Raw genomic sequence first — 18334 nt, forward strand, 5'->3', positions numbered from 1 at the left:
TGCTTTATAGAGATAGAGATAGAGATACATGTCACATAATCACTTCAATATATTATTGAAACAAAAAATGTCACTTGAACATATTTTTTCAAATCCTGTGTAAATAGGAGTGTGGTTTATTTGCTTCCTTCTGTTTTTTGACTAAATTAAGAAAAATGCTGTTTCTTTAAATTCTTTACCAACAAGGTATCAAAAGGAATATTTTTAAAAATCCTTTATTCTAATGACCAGGTGGCAAGTCAAATAAAATCCCACCAGAAATCATAATTAGAATGATATGTTTTAAATATTGGCACAACTACAGTGGTTTTCCTTTTTAAGTATATGTTTAGAGTCTGGAAGACAGTCAGATATCTCCTAGGTAGTTGTTATGAAGGTAATTTTATTTGTGATTTCTAGATTCTTGAAGGCTTGAATGTTACCTTAAGAAATAAAATTATCTTTGTATTACTGCCTTAGAATTCCTGTGCAATAATAATAATGTCCTAGGGATAATTAATATTTTTAACAGGTGCTAAACTCTATGGGATTGAAGGTAAATGATGAAAAATAAGATAACATCTTGGAAGTCTGCTTTATAAACAGAAAAATAGAAGACTTTATTAAAACTGGTTTCGGGAATCCAACAAATTCCCAGTGCTGTGTATCTTTATTCTTTTTTAAAAACTATTTTGTTGTTCAAGTACAGTTGTCTGCATCTACCCCCCTCCACTACCCCCCACCAGCCATGCCCACCTTTCTCCCCTGCTTCCACCCTTCTCCTTGGTTTTGTGCATGCGTCCTTTATAATTTTCCTGAAAACCCTTGCTGTGCTTCTTAACATAATATTTACCCACTATTCAAATCCCAAGTCTCTAAAACTTATAATTTTAGTTTCATTGCTTCATTAACTAGGGTGGCATATTCAATTTATAATCACATGACTTATAATCAATAACTGAAAATGTAAAAAAATACTAAAACATCTTTTAGATATTTGTATTCCTTTGCAAAGAGAAAAATAATCTAAAATCACTGTTTTAATGTCATGTTCTTAAGATCAAATTAGAGTAGAAAATATTAAACTAAACTATTACATTAGTGTTGAAACTATTAAGAGCAAGCAATTTAAAAAGTGGCTCAGAAGTCAAGGCTGATAGAGACTTTTGTTTATCACTTGGCCTTCTCTGGTGCTGCCTGAATGCAGTGACTCCATCCCCCCTGCTCTCTTCTCTCTTTACCTGTATCTCCTATGGAAATAATTTCCTTTATCCATTTGCAGAGCTGTCTTCCTTTCTCTAATCTTACCACCTGAGTGCCGCACCTTTCTGGGCATACAGAAGGCCCCTCATAATCATGTGCCTAATGAGCAAATGATTAACGATCAGGAACTACTCTGTGCTAACTTTGGAACTTCCACTTAGGTTTCAAAAATGATACAGAGATTGCCTCCACATTTTGTCAATGTTTAAATAACTCCTTTCTTTTTGAACCCCCATACATATATTCAAAATAAGTTTTCAAAACATTATTTATTTCATAATTTACTTTTTAACTCAATCATCCAGTACACTGGATTAAGGGAAAAAAATAATAAAACCCTTTGATGACCTTTCTCCTCTTTAAGTCTCATTTACTTAATATGAAAGAGTTTATACTTTCCTTTTGTCTATAGTATTAATGCCAATAATATATTCAGGTTTAAGCAAATCTATAAATACTTGTCCTAAATTTATTTTGGAAATATGATAAATCTGACCATCTTATAAAATAAAAAAAGAACAGGAACTAACATATCTAAAGGACTCAAGGAAATACTAATACAGATTAGAGAACAAAGAAAATGAGCTAAAGATTAAACCAATTGTGAGATCATGGAGATGCATTCTGTGTACAATTTATTTTCCTTCCAATGACAAAAAGCTGTCTTTTGTAAAATCACTATAATACTCAAGAATCAGTAAGTATAAAGTTGCAGTTTTGCACAATGAAAGAATTCTGGAGATTTGTGGCACAAAGGGAATATGCTTACTACCGAACCGTACACTTACAATGGATAAGATGGCAAATTTTGTTATGTATATTTTATCACAATTAACATTTTTAAAAAATGATTCAGCAAGAAAAAATGAGAAGATACCTTGAGCTCATAAGATCAAATATGAAGCAAAAATTTCATAAATTCAAGATGCCATTTTAAAGGAGAGGAAAAGAATACTCAGTTCAGTATTTTTTCTATTGGCGATTAAAAAACAACTTGAAAAAATTTCAAATTTCCTGTCAGCTACACTGCTTTATTTTTACTATTCACTTATCCTTTTATTCATTAACTTGGAACTTCGTAATTCCAGGTTGATGACTGACTATTGTTAATTGGCATATGTATGCACCATTTTGGTTTATTTATTTACTAACTTACATTACTTAGTTGTTTTTAAGTATGTATTAAACACCTGAAAATATGCCATTCAGAGCAAAAGCTAAGTTTGGGTATATGACTTGTTTCTTACCATGAATTTTCCATTTTTTTTCGATCTTGGGTAATCATTTTTCTGAATCCTATATTCATCAGTCTCATGCTTTCTCTTTTTACATATTTATCATATATTATATATAAAGTTTCTATTGTATTTTAGTTGTTTTTAACATTATTCTAAGGGGATTATGCTGTTTGTAATTTTAAGGATTTTTTTCATGTAATAATAAATTGCTGAGATCCATTCTTATTGCTTTTTAATGTTGCCTATACTCCATTCATGTTTTCCTGCTGACCACTGTGTAAAATTGTGTGAATGTGTAATTGCAGTGTTGTAAACCACGTCTGAATAAATAGCATCGTTAGGTCCTTACTGTGAACCAGATCAATGTTAGGTTGTCATCTGACCTACAGCTGGCTTAGCCACCCTGCCTATGCACACGTTCGGGTTGTAGGTTGCTACAATGTACTCTAAATGAACAACCTTGCTTCACTTAAAAATCTCAATAATTTTATTGCTATTGAGAGAGGTTGACCACTGTTCTCTCTCCTTCATTCAGACACAGAATCCTAAATTTCACTATGAAGATAATATCATGTAAACCTTAGTGACTTCTAAACCATTTAATTCCAGGTTTAACAAGTCCCAGTGTATTCCCTCAGGATATTTTTCGTTCTCTCACCTCTGAAAACATTTCTGTTAACACTGGTGAGAAACATAAAAGTTTGTCAGGAACTCTTGGAACTTTAGAAGCAGCTCAGAGCTTGCTTTTCTTGTTTCTTCTTGCCTATAGCTTAACAAAGAACATTTCTTTCTGTAAGCTAAAGGAGTAGCCTAACTGTTTGAACCTCATGTTGTAAAAGCTTCCTGACAGAATTTCTAAAGTTTGTTAAAAAAAACTTTGTGATAAATTCAAAGCTGTTAAAAATATGATTAAAAGCTACCAATCAAGGAGTTTGCAGCTCTTGTCCTTAATTATCTGTCTAAATGATATTTGTTATATAATGGTTGAGACTCCCCCCTGTAAGTCCAAGAGACACTTTGGGTCCTATTTTGGCTTTGTTTTGAACTAGTTTCAGGGCCCTCAACATGTTATTTCATGGCTGTATGAATAAGTTTTCTGACCTGAAAATGGGGAGAGTAAATACAGCTATCTCCTAGGGTCATCGTGAGATCTAAATAAGATGGTGAATATAATAGGCTTAACTAAGCAACAGATGTGTCTGAACTCCATATGTATTAAATGCAGTGGGGCAAAAGTAGGTTCACAGTTGTGAGGATGCAAAAAACAGTTTATTCTTTTATTATTTATTATATCATGTTATATATGAGCAACTGTAAACCTACTTTTGCCCACCTTGTATTGTCATCAAATTCACATTGATCTTTGACTTGAAGTGATAACTCATGTGTGACAAAGAGCTGTTACACATACCTCGCTACCCTTGTTTATGATGCACTACCACTCTGAGTAAACACAGAAAAACAGGGTAAAAAATAGAATCTCTTACTTAAGCAAATGCTAACCTGAAATTTTGTTTATATCACGATGAGAATTCATGGCTTTATCAACATAACTTACCCATTAATAAATGCTTTTAAAAATAAATAAGAGCCCTGACTGGTGTAGCTCAGTGGATTGAGGGCGAGCTGCAAACCAAAGCATCACAGGTTCGATTCCCAGACAGACCACATACCTGGGTTGCAGGCCATGACCCCCAGCAACCGCACATTGATGTTTCTCTCTCTCTTTCTCTCTCTCTCTCTCTCTCCCTTCCCTCTCTAAAAATAAATCTTTTAAAAATAAAAGTAAATAAGATAAACAAGTGAGATGTCTCAGTGGATGTCTCTGTACAGTTTTTTTTCAGGAATTTTTTTAGGGTGACTTTGGACATTATTTAAATCTCAAAATTCTTACATCATATCTAACAATATGTTCTTGGCTTGATATCCACTGTTTAAATTCACATACTCACTTCCCTAATTAGAATTTAGGGTGTTGTAGATATTCGATCCTAACACGCCTTGAAATGTTTTACAGATTTATTGGCCTGCTGCAAAGGAACGGGTGGAATTATGTAAATTAGCTGGGAAAGACGCCAATGTAAGTATGAGACTTTAAAAATATCTTTGTTTAATTGGTACTGATATGATAGTAAATATTTATATAGGGTTTTATTGAATTAATGACATTAGTGTACTATTTTTAAAGCTACACTAACTTATTCTGTTTAAAGATTATGGTATAAAGTATTTCTATCTCGCTAAAAGGAGTAACATTATTCTCAGAAATGTATAATTACCAAACTTTCTATAGTGTTAACTCTGAATATTATTATTTTTCTTGCAGAAAAATCTCAGTTGCATTTAAAATATTCAAAATAAACCATCAGAAAATATTATATTTCTAGGATTCTATATTTCTCATTTACATGCATGTTCTTTGTGAATGTATACAAAGCCCTCAGTTTTAGCATTACATACAATTGATACTTACTTTAATTTGGTTTAAAATTAAAGTTACAAAACTTAGAAGCATTCTTTCAAAACTCGACATGTAGAGATATTAAGAAGGATTGGTTAAAAATGAATGACACAACATTCTGGAATAAAAATGAGAATGTTTTACTCTAAAGTTTACTAAAGCATAATTATATAAAATACCTTATAAAGGGTAAATAGTGGGGTCCTAGTATAAACTTGTACTTTAAGCTAACTTAAGGATGAAAGAAAAGCCTTATAGGTGGGTATGACTAAACATACTCATCTTTGGGGTGACCTTTCTGGATTGCTTTTGCATTGTCCCAGGTGCCATGCATGCTCCCCCACATGTTTTTGCCTGTGTTGTCTCTAGCAACGACTGCCTCTTCTCCTCATCTGAGTGCTCTGATGTAGGCCAGATGCTCTGTGTTCTACTCTGACTTTTTGCACTGTGGAGATAGGGAGAACGGCTCCCCCCCCCCCGCCAAATAAATCACTTCCTGCATGTAACTCAGGATGATAAGAGGTTCTAACTTTGGGCAAAAACATGGACTATTGAGTCTTCTTTTGCAACATCCTCTAAATGTTGCCTCTGATCACAGTAGCCCAGGGTAACGAAGCAGAGCAACGCCTTCATATTCAGTAGCAACAAATAGTGTGTGTTATATGAAAGCCAAATAAGATTTTAAAATTCTCATTTTATTTATGTGATAAAAGTAACATAATATGACACATGATGCCTAACGAATTAAGCAGAAGGCTAGAAGATTAAGAATCTGAGACAAGAAATTTGCTCACTCACTTGCTTAGTCATTTATTAAACTAATATTTATTAAGAGCCTAAATATGTGTCTGAAAGTGATAGAGCATCTGTTGTCATGGAGCTTTCACTCTAATGAGTGGTACAGATATTACCCAATAAGTTACATGTAGTCACAGTACAGCAAAACAAATCAATCAAAACAAAACAAAGTTTTGATTATGCCTAATTTTGTATTCAGTTAGCAGCATTAAATGTGACCTTTTCAGACACGTTTATGTTAGTAGAAATGTATCAGGGAATGGTAGCATCAAATGCAACAGAAAACAATTTTTATGTTTATTTTACTAGAAACGAAAGAGATTAAACTGTGCTAGAATATATTTTTCTTTCTCTCATGTCTCTAATCTCTTCACCCTGTTACAATATCCAAACTCCGAGCAAGTGCCTAGGTCTACAAAAGCGTCAATAGTTTTTGAATTTGTGGGAAAAAAGATGCTTTGGTTATGAAGATTTCAAAATTACTCTGTTGATTAATTTTATGTAGAAGCATGCCACAAACAGTACAAATGCCTTAATATTTTCTGTTTCACCAGTATTGAGTGTATGATAAGGAGGCAAGTAGGAAAAAGGTGTTTCAAATTTACTCCAGTAAACTAACATCAGTTTTCCCATGGAGTGGATAAGGGATAAATACTCAAGGTCAAACAGTCAGAGGAGGTTTTAATTGTGACAGTGTTCCCATTTCAGTATGTTCACCAGTTCTGGTTATATAGTAACTCAGTTGCCCCTATTATTAAGCTAAAGCAAAGGGTGATAAACTTTTCCGGAGGTGGCATCCTAGAGCACATAGGACCCAGCGGATGAAAACTATCCTTCCAATTCCATTGTACTGGGGAGCCCGTAGTAACCTCTAACCTTTAAGCACACCTACTGCTAACCCAGGATTAGAAAATTGGGAAGATTTTCTCCTTTCCCTGACATCTTTAGAGTCTGATGTTGATTCATATAGGGATAATACAAGTTTTTGTCTCCTTTTTAATTTGTCCCTTTAAAATAACTTTATATTTTAGCATTCCTAAGAATAGCTAACACTGTTATAGCACTTACCATGTTCTGGGAGTTGTTTTTAATGCTTTATAATCTCATTTAATCCTTATGACTATACTATATGCTAGATTTTATTGTTGTTTCTCATTTTCTGGATGAGAAGACTGAGGCCAGAAAAATTAAATGACTTGCCCAGTATCACATATCTAGTAAAATAGTGAAGCCAGAAATTGTGTCCAGAAGTTTTGCTCCCACAGTCTGTTCTCTTACACAACACTGACGACACCTTACACATAAAGGTCTGCACTCTCCGTGTAAGGTCTGAAATCTGTAACCCTCCAATAACTTCTCTCCTCAATGTCACCATGATATGGATCCTCATTATTCAGCATCGCACAGATTTCTGCCAACAGAGAACTGAGACAAGTGTGGGGTTTTATTGACACCTTTTACTAGCTTTGGCATTACCCTCTCGTTTCCCTTCTCTCTGTAATTTTTACCTCATTCCCAAGAGTGTGTTTAGAATTAACAAGTGTTTGGAAAGACTGTCCCTTTCCACAAAGGTACTATATAACTGAAAAATAGTGAATTATTTACCATAATGAAAGTTAGCTAATTGGAGTGGGGAGGAAGCAGAAAATGAGGGAACAAAGGAGAACTATTGCACATTGTCCAAGAGTCTCCAGGTTACTTCAAGGAAGGAAAGAGATGGCAGAAAGCTCTTCGGTAGTACCTTGTTTCTGCTTATGATATTTTTCAAAAGAAAGTTACTAAAGAAATGTCTTCAGTCCTGACTGCAAAGAGTGGGGTAGTAAACAGGTCACTCCAGGCGAAAGAATGGTGCAGGCAGCCTGGCCTGTGTCAGGGGAACTGTGGAATCTGGAGGCGTACAATCTGTCAATAGAGACGTTACATAGCATTAAAAGGGTCCTGCTTTTCTAAAGTTCTGTGATACATTTTATTTTTTTTAGAACATCTGAAAGTGAAACAAAGTATTCATTGTAAAAAGTTTGCAAATTACATAGAAATCATCTGTAAATGTTTCATCCTCCGTGAACATTACCCAGAGATAGCTGGTGACATTTGGTGTTTATTCTTCTATCTTATCTATTTACTGTTTTTCAGAATGAAATCATTGTATACATAGCCCCTTAACATTTTTTTTTCATTTCACAGACTGCTGTATTTTCCCATGTCATTAAATTTCTTTTTATAACACTACTTTTAATAGCTATACTGCATTCCTCTATATATTATTTCATCAATCCCCTATTGTTAGAAGTTTGGTATAAATCCAGTTTTAGTTTTTGTAAGTGATGCTGCCCATGGAAAACCTCATATAAAAATCTGTGAGCATCTTTGACTATTGAGTAGAATCACTGGTCAAAAATTATAAAAATTTTTATACACATTGCAAAATGGCCCTCCAGAAAGTGTATGTCTCTCATGTGTTAACCAGCAGTGATGTTCATGAAAGAGTATATTTCCCATATAGCTAATATTTAATTCTAAAACATAAGTGAATAAAGTAAATATATGAAATGTTTACCAACAAAAAGTTATTTTTGTTGTTTTACTTTGCAAATTTTTAATTACTGTTTAAGCTAAATATTCTATGTAGTTGTAAAATTATAATTTATTTTTGGAATGGCATACCCTACAATTTGTTCATTTTAAAAATTTTAGTGTGTTCCTTTTCCTTATTGGTTATTTACAGATTTTCAAGATTTGCAAATTACATATAACTATATATATATATCACATATAATATAAAGTATATTATTACTTTGTGATCCACTGATATAAAAATATTCTTTCCAAGTTGTCTTATTTGATATAGATTTTTAAATATTGAAGTAATCATAGCTCTCAATTTGTTTTTCTTTAGAATGTTTACCTTTGCCCTCATACCACCACTGTGTTTAGCTCTATAGAAATCTCCACTGTTTAATCTTCCGTTTTTAAGGGAGAATATGATATTTGGATTTTCATGTACTTGCTCTAAATGTTAAATTATTTTCAAAACTATAAGACCTGAGCAGATGTTTCTGCAGACGGGATTCTATCTGAGATTTGCTAGACAAACCTAACATGCAGCATGATGACAGGCATGAGAAGAATGAACAAAAATGTTTGATGATCACAGTATTCTGAAACATATTCTAAAAATAGAAACAGACCAGATGCCTAAATTATGAGTGTCTTTCTACATGTAACCTAAATAAAGTTAACAAATTATAAGTCAATTACCAGAAAAATATATAAATATATATTGGATTTAATTAGACTATATTTAAATCTAGAGAATTACTCATATTTCTATTTTGTTAATATTTTTCCAGGTATATAGAGAGAGACTACAATTCCAAGTGTTAATACATAGACTAAAACATATTTGTCTTTCTCCAATTATTAACTCAGTTTTATATTTCTTTTATTTAGTTATATATACCAGTGTGGATGTCTGTGAGAGATAAAATATTGAAACAAATGTCACTTGAGAGAATTTTAAAAAGTTGATGCTTGTTTTCTCTCTTTCTCTCCATTTCTCTCTCTTCAAATGGATGGAGGGGGAGGGGAGTAGGTGGGAAGGGGAGTAGGTAGGAGAAATAAGGGAAGGAAGGAGAAGTTCAATACTTTTTCTAAGAGGAGTATATATATATATATATATATATATATATATATATATATATTACTCAGTAAATTGAATTGTTTGGTCACAAGCAGCAACCCTTGCCATTGTAAGTAATAACTGAGAAACTGGCCAGCTTTCTGAGAAAGTTGAAAAAACTGCTTCTCAATGTTACCTTCCTTCATGCCTCACGGAACTATACTACCATTAATAGCCATGCAAGTCACTAAGTGAATTAAATCAAGTTAATTATTGCTCCTACTCTTTAAACAAAACTTGGAAACTTTGTGTATAAAAAGAAAACAACAGAGAATCTTTGAGACAAAAAAAATAAGTTACAAATTAAAGGGGAAATCATTGTATAAAGTTTTCGCCTCACAACACTGGTTTGGCTGAAATGTCCACTTCAGGCAATTTTGAATTGAGACCTTATCTTCTAGGATCTTTGTTTCTCAGGTTCTTTCCAAGGAAAAAGCCAATGCCTTTTCATTGCCTCCAGGCTGCTTAGAGAACCATTCTCTATCAACTTGAGTACAGAGATGTTTGAACAATGTTGACTTTTTTTGTCAAATATATATGTCGGATAACTCAGGATCCATCCATACCTTGTTCTACTCCATGTCAGCCCAACCTAAGAGAAGGGAGGAATTTCCTAAGTCCTTGAGGATATTTTACCAAGTCAGAAACTAGCATAATAGGTTGCTTTCCTGGGCTAAAGTACTCCTAGACAAGCTGAAGGATGTGAAATGCTTTAGGTGTGATTCAGAGCTTTTTCTTCGCAATAACAATAAAATTATATCTCTTACGTGTATAAAACTTTACCCTGGACCTATTTACCTTTATAAACAGTGCTGTGTCTCTCAGAGTCCTTAATCTCTCTGACTCTGTAATTTGTCAGCTGGAAAGGAAATTGTTTTATTTCTTTTTACAAATATTTAGTTTAGAATCTGATAAAACTAATGTCTTATTCACCTTGGGCTACTATAACAAAGTAATGCCAACTAGGTGGCTTAACACACAGACACTTATTTCTCACAGTTCAGGAGGCTGACAAGGCCAAGATCAAGGTGCTGGCTGGTTTGGTTCCTGGGGAAAATTCTGTTCTGGGCTTGCAGAGGGTCATCTTCCTGTTGTATCTTCCTGCGGCAGACAGTGGGAGAGCAAGTTCCCCAGTCTCTTCGTAATCCCGTAATTAGGATCCTGACCTCAGGACCTCTTCTTCAATTGATTCCCTCCCAAACACCCCATCTCCTAGTACCATCACACCGGGAAGTTAGGGTTTTCAACCTGTGAATTTTGGGAGGACACAAATATTCAGTGTGTACCAATTACCCTTCAAGAACGTTTGGGAAAATATGAAATATTTGCCAGTGACTCAATCTCACCTCACTCCAGTTGTACAAGTCTACTCTTACCCTCCCCATGTACTATTCCTTGTGTAGATCTCACCCTTCCATACATCTCTTAAGGGAGGGAAAGAGTAAGAGATAAAAGTCCCTTCAGTGTGCATGAGTGAGCAAAATAAAAGAGAAAATTAAAACCTCTTACCCCAGCAATGGAGCATCATCACAGTTTAGCTGGTGACTGCATCCATTTTTAGACTTTCTGCCTGAGCAGTTCTTACATTACTGTGTCACCATCATTTGTTCAAAGCCATTAGTACAGCATATTCACTCTCTGAGTTAGGATTTTGTTTGAGACTGCCTAACGTGGTATTAAGGGACATGAAGCCAGTTTCCCATGGTGCCTTTCTGAAAATAGAAAAGAGGTTCTCATTTTCAGATACCTTGGCATGAAAGTACAAAACTGACATGATTTTGTTAAACAAGACTGTCTATCAGAAAATTGTCTTAATAAATATAAAGTGTTCCTTTTTGGGGAGTTTACATATAAGAAATATGTGGGAACACATACTAGACTCATGAAAATATTCAGGACAATAAAGATGTCTGTAGTGTGACTTGCGCATCTTTAGATGTGATTATTCTTTTCAGCATACAATCTAAGCAATCATATTCAGTAATCCTGCTTTTATTAGGCTAAATATTCCTATCTGAGAAAGAAACATCCTTTACTTGTATGGCTGAGGGACAACTATTGTCCTTTTGTATAGTCTTAAGCAACATAACACGTGCTCATTTCATTAATTGGGATGTACAAATTCTGAAGACATACAAAATTGCTGGGGTGGCTGGATAGATACTAGGAACTCTGTCACAGTATGCTGACATAGCTTTTCCCTGTATAATCAGAAGAGCCACTCAGATATTGATATTTAGTATATAGGGCAAGTGATAAACAGTTATTAAATATTATATTATCTAATTTAAACCATCCTATTAATTAAGGATGTAACATCCTATTAATTCAGTTATCTGCTTTTTTAAATCTTTTAAATGTCATTCTATGAACCCTCCTACCAACCCATTTAAGTATTGGCATTTTCTGTGTGTGTGCATGCATGTGTGTGTGTTTAGATTTTTCCTAACAATCCTCATAACAACAGTGACAACAGGGAGAAAGTGGAATTTTTTAAAAAATGATTTCAGTGATTTCATAGGTTTCCAACTTCCATAGTAAATACCTGCCCGCCTCTTGAGTAAAGTCAATTTAGAATGAAAGTGTGCTACGGCCAAGTTTTCTCAGGGGTCTTGGGGTATAGGAATCATGAACCTATGGTTTAAAAATTGTTTCTAATAATTTTGTAATGATAAGAAGTCACTTATAGATGGTAAATTGAAAATAATATATAATAACAAAAATGATACGAAAAATTGAGAGTCACTAGTTACAAGTAACTGAGGGATAGAAAATAATTATTATAAAGATAATGAGGATGTAAGAAATGTTTTTAGGCCTAAGCATATGCAAAACAATTAGAAATGTAAAAGTATCTTAGAAAATTGAACTTGGTGCAAAACATATTCATGAAAAAAAACAGAAGAGATTCTTGGAATAAACAGAAGTTAATCTGAGTCTTAACGGCTCTGTAATATTGAAAATAAAGAGAAACAAAGTGGCAGGGCGATCCCAGCAAGAAGAGTGGGCGGGACACATAGACAGGGAAATACATCTGCGTTCAGTGTTTGGTTCACTGTAGCTGAGACAGTTGATGTTACGAACAGTAGAATCTGTATGGTATAGCCAATATGTAGACATCAGAACATGATGGGTTTTGTTCTCTAGGGAATTCTTGAAAGAAAGCATGGATATGTCATTAATGCTCTATGTATATTCATTATCTAGATCCCACTGGGTACCTCTATAGAGATGTACATTCTAGCACTTAATTAGTTCACAACCTTTAAAACTTCAAAAAGCTTCAAAGTCACTTATTTAAGCCATAGTTTCTATGGTAACATATTTTGCCACGTATAATGTGCACCTTTTTGCTTAGTTTTTTGAGGGAAAAATAAGGATGTGCATTATACATGGGTAGTACTAATTCCAAAATATTTTAATTTTTTTACTTATGCACATGTGTTAAAAGTGTAACTCTAATAATACCCTGGAATTATAATAATCAGTTGTATATATAAATTAAAAATTAAATTAAAAAATTAAAATGAAACATTTTTTTCTTGAAAGTTTGGGCCAAAAACCTGGGTGTGCATTATATACAGTAAAATTTGTTTTGCCTCCTTTGATAAGACAGGTGTTTAAGCATTTCTCATAAATCTTTTTCATTTTCCCATATTTCTGATGATTTATCTACTTAAAAAACAGGTGGCATGAATAACAATCTATCCAAAAGTTGAATTGTGTGCTAATGCTTTTTTTTTTTTTATGCTCAATAGACAGAATGTGCAAATTTCATTCGGGTACTTCAACCCTATAACAAAACTCACATTTATGTGTGTGGAACTGGAGCATTTCATCCAATATGTGGATATATTGATCTTGGAGTCTACAAGGAGGTAATGTAATGAAATTGCATGAAAACAATGCATTGTAATATTTTGTTACTTAATGCCTAAGACATTAAACAGGAAGATTTGAATGTAAAGATTGAGTCAAAATAGTTTATGAACTACATAAAAACTCATGTTCCCAGACACTTTATGGGTTGTTATTTTGTTCCACACCTTATGTACCTAATGAAAAATTTTTCTATCAAATGTTTGTTTTTTTAGTAAGATGATCAAAACTGATAGTAAAATGTTGAAGCGCTTTTTTCCCATGAACTCTATGTGTCTTTATTTTCTCTTGAGGTTCATTTACAACTAGAGTTGTATACTATGTTGCTGTTGGTAAAAATCCATTTGCCAAAGGACATGGCAATGGAATTGTATCTTATAAGAAATTTTGTTTTTCCCATTCAACAAATTTGACCTATTACTTATGTTTACAATGGTGGAGACTAAGTACAGAACATTTAACATTTTTCTTATAATTGTATAGGTAGCCATATTTGCACATGAACCCATTTTTTTTTCTGCTGGACCAAAATTGATACAGTGGGAATAAAGTATGTATTAATTAGGAGAAATGTATTCCAGCTATTTATGAGCATTTCAATAAATGAGAAACATACAGATTTCAGTGATTTAATTAATAACTAATATATTAGCATGCCTTTTTATGTCATCGATTGTGGCAGTCATGTTGCATGGATTGTATCTTTGGAATTTCACAACACTCTCAATGAAGTTATTGAAGTTATTACCTTTTTTACTCCTAATTTACAAGTTAGAAAAAAATTGAGTTTCAGTGGAATTAAATAACGTGTCCAAGATCACCCAACTACTACATGGTCTAACAAGGAACTGAACCAAAGCAGTCTGTCTCTAAGCAAGCCTGCACAACTGAGCTTTAGAACATGTGCTCTGAAGTGTATCTTTGTATGAGTTGATGGGTTGCACTGTCATCCTTATGTTTATGTGTATACTTCATGTGAATAACCACATATATTTGCAGGATAATTCGCTGCATGTTTGAACTTAAGTCTGAGTTTATGGAACAGGTTTCTTTACATTGGCTTAACGGATTCATGCACAAATCAAATCCATGACTGTGGCTGGATAAATTTTCCTCTCTAACCAACTTGTCTAACCAGCCCAGACTCTACTGTTTGAAAATAAAGCAACCCTGATAGTTTAGCTCTGAACCACTAGGAGACTTGGCAACTGGAATCCATCATTCTTTGCTGCTTGTGTAATGTCCTCTGCCGAGCTTTGATGAAGGATAATATATAATAGCAGCTCACAGCATAGGGTGTAATTATATGAGATAGCCCCACAGCTTGGATGTGTTTTGAGGCCTGAGGCTAAAGGCCAAACTCACAACCTGCTGAGGGATGCGAAGAGTGTTCTTTAGCTCCTAAAAATCACAAGTGCTGAAAAGGAATTTACATGGAGCTAATTATTTAGCTTGGGACTGTCAAGAAGCCCAGGGGCCATGAATTTTACAAGTTCTCTGAGTAAGAGAATTGCAAGTGAAGGGGGGTATTGAGCCCTGTGAGTTTGCTGCTAGTCAGGAGTACAGGTAATTGTATTCAGCCCTGCTTGAAGATTGTTAATTTTTTAAATGAATTATTGGTCCCAGGTATTCATTGTTCTTCCAGAGGGAATTTGGAAGGCTCTTCCATGTTCAAGATAGATAAGGTTGCTCTGGAGGGGATGAGAAGACGGGACAGTCATATATATAAAAAGGATGGAGGAGAGAAGTGAGGGAAATCCCCTTTCTGGGGACTCCTGTTCAGTGCAGCAGGGCAAAGGGAAGAAGGATAGAAAAAGCTAAAATTAATCCCAGATTTATGACTTTGGCAGTGAGTTAGAGAGTGGTGTTACTTATTGAGGTGAGAATAGTAACGAGTTTGTGGGGAGAATGGTGAGTTGGTTGCTATGCTCTGCATTTGAGAAATGTCCAGGAGGTCGCGCCAGCGGGGCAGTGGGATCTGGATTTCAGGACAGAAGTCAGGGCTGTTGTCAACAAGTAATCATTGGCACTTGGGGAGCCAGCGTTTGAATTATGCTCCCATCGTTTACCAGCTCCTTGGTCTTATGCACATTGCATGAGCTCTCCAAGCTTCTGTTTATTCAGCAAAATGGTGATAGAAATACTAAGGACCTCACCGAGTAATTTTGAGGATAAAATGAGAAAATTATAGTATAGGCTTTGGCATAGCACTTGCTGCATTCCAGCCACTTAATATTCAGCCATAGTAGTAGGCAACAGGAACACAGAAAGGTAGAGAGACAATGATTTCAAAAGTATTATATAAATTTCATATAAAAATAGCATCTGCTGTATATATGCATGTATGTATATATACACACACACGTACTCTGCAAAATTAGGAGTGCCTGATAACTGTTAAATAATTGGACTGGAAGTATGTTCTTTCTTCCCTCTGCTGCTACAAATCCTGTCTTTAAATAATGGTATTAATAATAACTTTGCCTAGTTGTGATGATTAAATATTTCCTCTCATTCTTTTTTTTTCTTTTTAGGTTTTAGAGAGAGGGAAAGGGAGGGAGAAAGAGAGGGAGAAAAACATCACCATGTGAGATATATTAGTTGCCTCTTGCATGCCCCGCACTGGGGACCTTGCCCACAACTCAGGCATGTGTCCTGAGTGGGAATCATGCCTGGGCCACCTTCAGGTTGGCAGGCTGGTACTCAATCCACTGAGCCACACCAGCCAGGATGTATCATTCTTATTGCTTTATTTAAAAAATATTTCTGTGTGCAGCTTAGGTAGATATGTTTTTGCATAATTGCTTACAGTTAAGTAATTAAATGGGAAAAAAAATCGTACAAAGTTGAAGTCTCCAAAGTTAGAGTGCCATGTAATTCAGTCAATTATCTGTGGAAGTCCATTTAATCAGCCATTATTTTTGACGTCATTTTCCTTCTGGTGTCCTTGACTCTTGGCTCAGAGAAACACTTTGCTGCTATCTCCCTTCTCCAGGAGATTATAAGGGAGACCTTGTCCTCAGCTTCCACAAATAACAATTTTACAGGCTTATCTTGAGAATTTAATGAAATGTTGCACTTTGAAAACAGAAGTCTGTACAATTATAAGGGAGTATTTAGTACTTTGCATCAACTGTGACATTATCTCAGATATTTTCTCGGTTTTCTTTTTTAGCTCTTCACTATAATCTTCTGGCATACCAGGATTCAGCTTGCTGTTTCCTTCTACAATATCCCATTATAGGCTTTAGAGCCAACAGTTCCGTTTGATCTGTGGGGAATAATGTTCCCTTAATGATAATGAAACATACTTAAGAGCCACTATCTACAAGTGTTTCTTTTTTTCTTCCTGAGAATCTCTAGCCCCGTCCACGGTTGGAAAGCATGCCCTAAATGTGTTCTCACTGGACTTTTTTGTGCCTAGTCCCTGCTATCACAACTTGTCATTAGCTGACTTGTTCTAATTAAACATGCTTGGGCTTGATCATATTACATGGTCACTGTGAGGCTACTAGTAATTGATTTCAACACATTTTAGGTTCATGAGTTTGAATTCTGAGATAAATTAGGTAAAAGCATGAACTTTAGAGATCTGACATGGCACATGATGCAGTAATAATCCAAGGCCTCGCTCCCTCTTGCTTCGCTGCTTGCTTTCTAGATAAGTAGCACTGAATGGTCCTTTCTTATGACATGTGTGTGTGTCCCGGTAAAACTTTGTAGGCACACCATGGAGAGAAAGTGTCTGAAATTCTGAATTTCTCTAGCACGTAGGCAGGGTGAGTCACCAGCCTTTTTGCTGGATGGTGGTGTTGTCATTGTTATTATGAACGTTTTAGCTCGTGGGACCGTATTCATTATACATTCGTATTTTTCTTGGAAAGTTTAACTTAAAATGTTATTTTTTCCTGAATATTAAAAGTATGCTAGTGTCATTCTGTCTGTGGCCACTATTGTACAAATAGATGTTTCAGCCAAAATAACTATGTGGCTTTTAATGTGTACAGTGTTTTCATAATAGTGAAAATGCTGTAACGGGATATTTTTCGCCCACATGCATCAACAGCTCTGTAAATGAACTGCCTACCTTAGAACATTTTGTCACTAAAATTACAAAATCCAACAAAGCTTAAGTTATTGGAGTAGTTGCAGCTGCTTAGGTAAATAGACCATAAAGCTATGAAAGTATAATTATTATAGTAAACATTTTTTAGATAAGGAAATTGACTTATTAAGTTCAATAAGTTATTTATTAGGCTTAAGGAATATTTGTGTTTGTTGGTGATATGATAATAATAGTGGTCCAGGCCTAACGAATTGATGAGTATATATTAGTACTTCTGATTGATAAATCCATTCATCAGTATTATTACTATTATTATTGTTATTGTTATTGTTATTGTTATTACTATTACTACTACTTTGGGCAAACAGAGACCAAAACACAGGAATTGAGTCTTGCCAGAAATAATATTTGCTAAAGAGTTGAGGAGCACAGCATGATGCACATAACATATGCTCAGTTGGTTTTTGTTGAATTAATGAGTTAGAATTTAGTTCTTATCTCCTGTGTTCTTACTGATTCTGATACTTGAAGAAATCTCACTTTGTGTTAATATTTCTCATAACAGGAAGTTGTGTTCAAACTAGACACATACAATTTGGAGTCTGGCAGGCTGAAATGTCCGTTTGATCCTCAACAGCCTTTCGCTTCAGTAATGACAGGTAAGATCAGTGACAGGCAGTTCTCGCTTCAGGTGTTTTTCTCCAAAGGTATGTGCAGATTAAACTACATTTTCATATTGAGTTAGGTTATTTTGGAATCTTCCCCTATTTGGTTATAGTATTTTAGTGCCAAATCTCTCTATACTTAGCATCCTTATCAATACAGTGAGGTCTCAGCCATTCTTAATGTCTCCACAGTTACATTTTACATGAACTTATGGTTGAATTTTTTAATGCAAATGACACATGCTCACTTGTTCTGAAATATTGCATTTAAATGTCTCCCATTTTCTTATACTAAGCCATGCCCCT

At 34.6% G+C, this 18334-nt stretch overlaps 1 protein-coding gene across 1 annotated transcript in view; it reads left to right on the forward strand.

Moving 5' to 3' along the window:
- The window catches only part of SEMA3D (semaphorin 3D), a 193897-nt gene that overhangs the window by 107540 nt on the left and 68023 nt on the right, over positions 1–18334 (forward strand). The window contains exons 4-6 of the mRNA XM_028525669.2: positions 4498–4560; positions 13177–13296; positions 17929–18022. Coding sequence (XP_028381470.1) covers positions 4498–4560; positions 13177–13296; positions 17929–18022 — 277 coding nt within the window. The remainder of the gene's footprint in view (positions 1–4497; positions 4561–13176; positions 13297–17928; positions 18023–18334) is intronic.

This window comes from Phyllostomus discolor, chromosome 10 (assembly GCF_004126475.2).
Source record: "Phyllostomus discolor isolate MPI-MPIP mPhyDis1 chromosome 10, mPhyDis1.pri.v3, whole genome shotgun sequence".
Lineage (NCBI taxonomy): Eukaryota > Metazoa > Chordata > Mammalia > Chiroptera > Phyllostomidae > Phyllostomus > Phyllostomus discolor.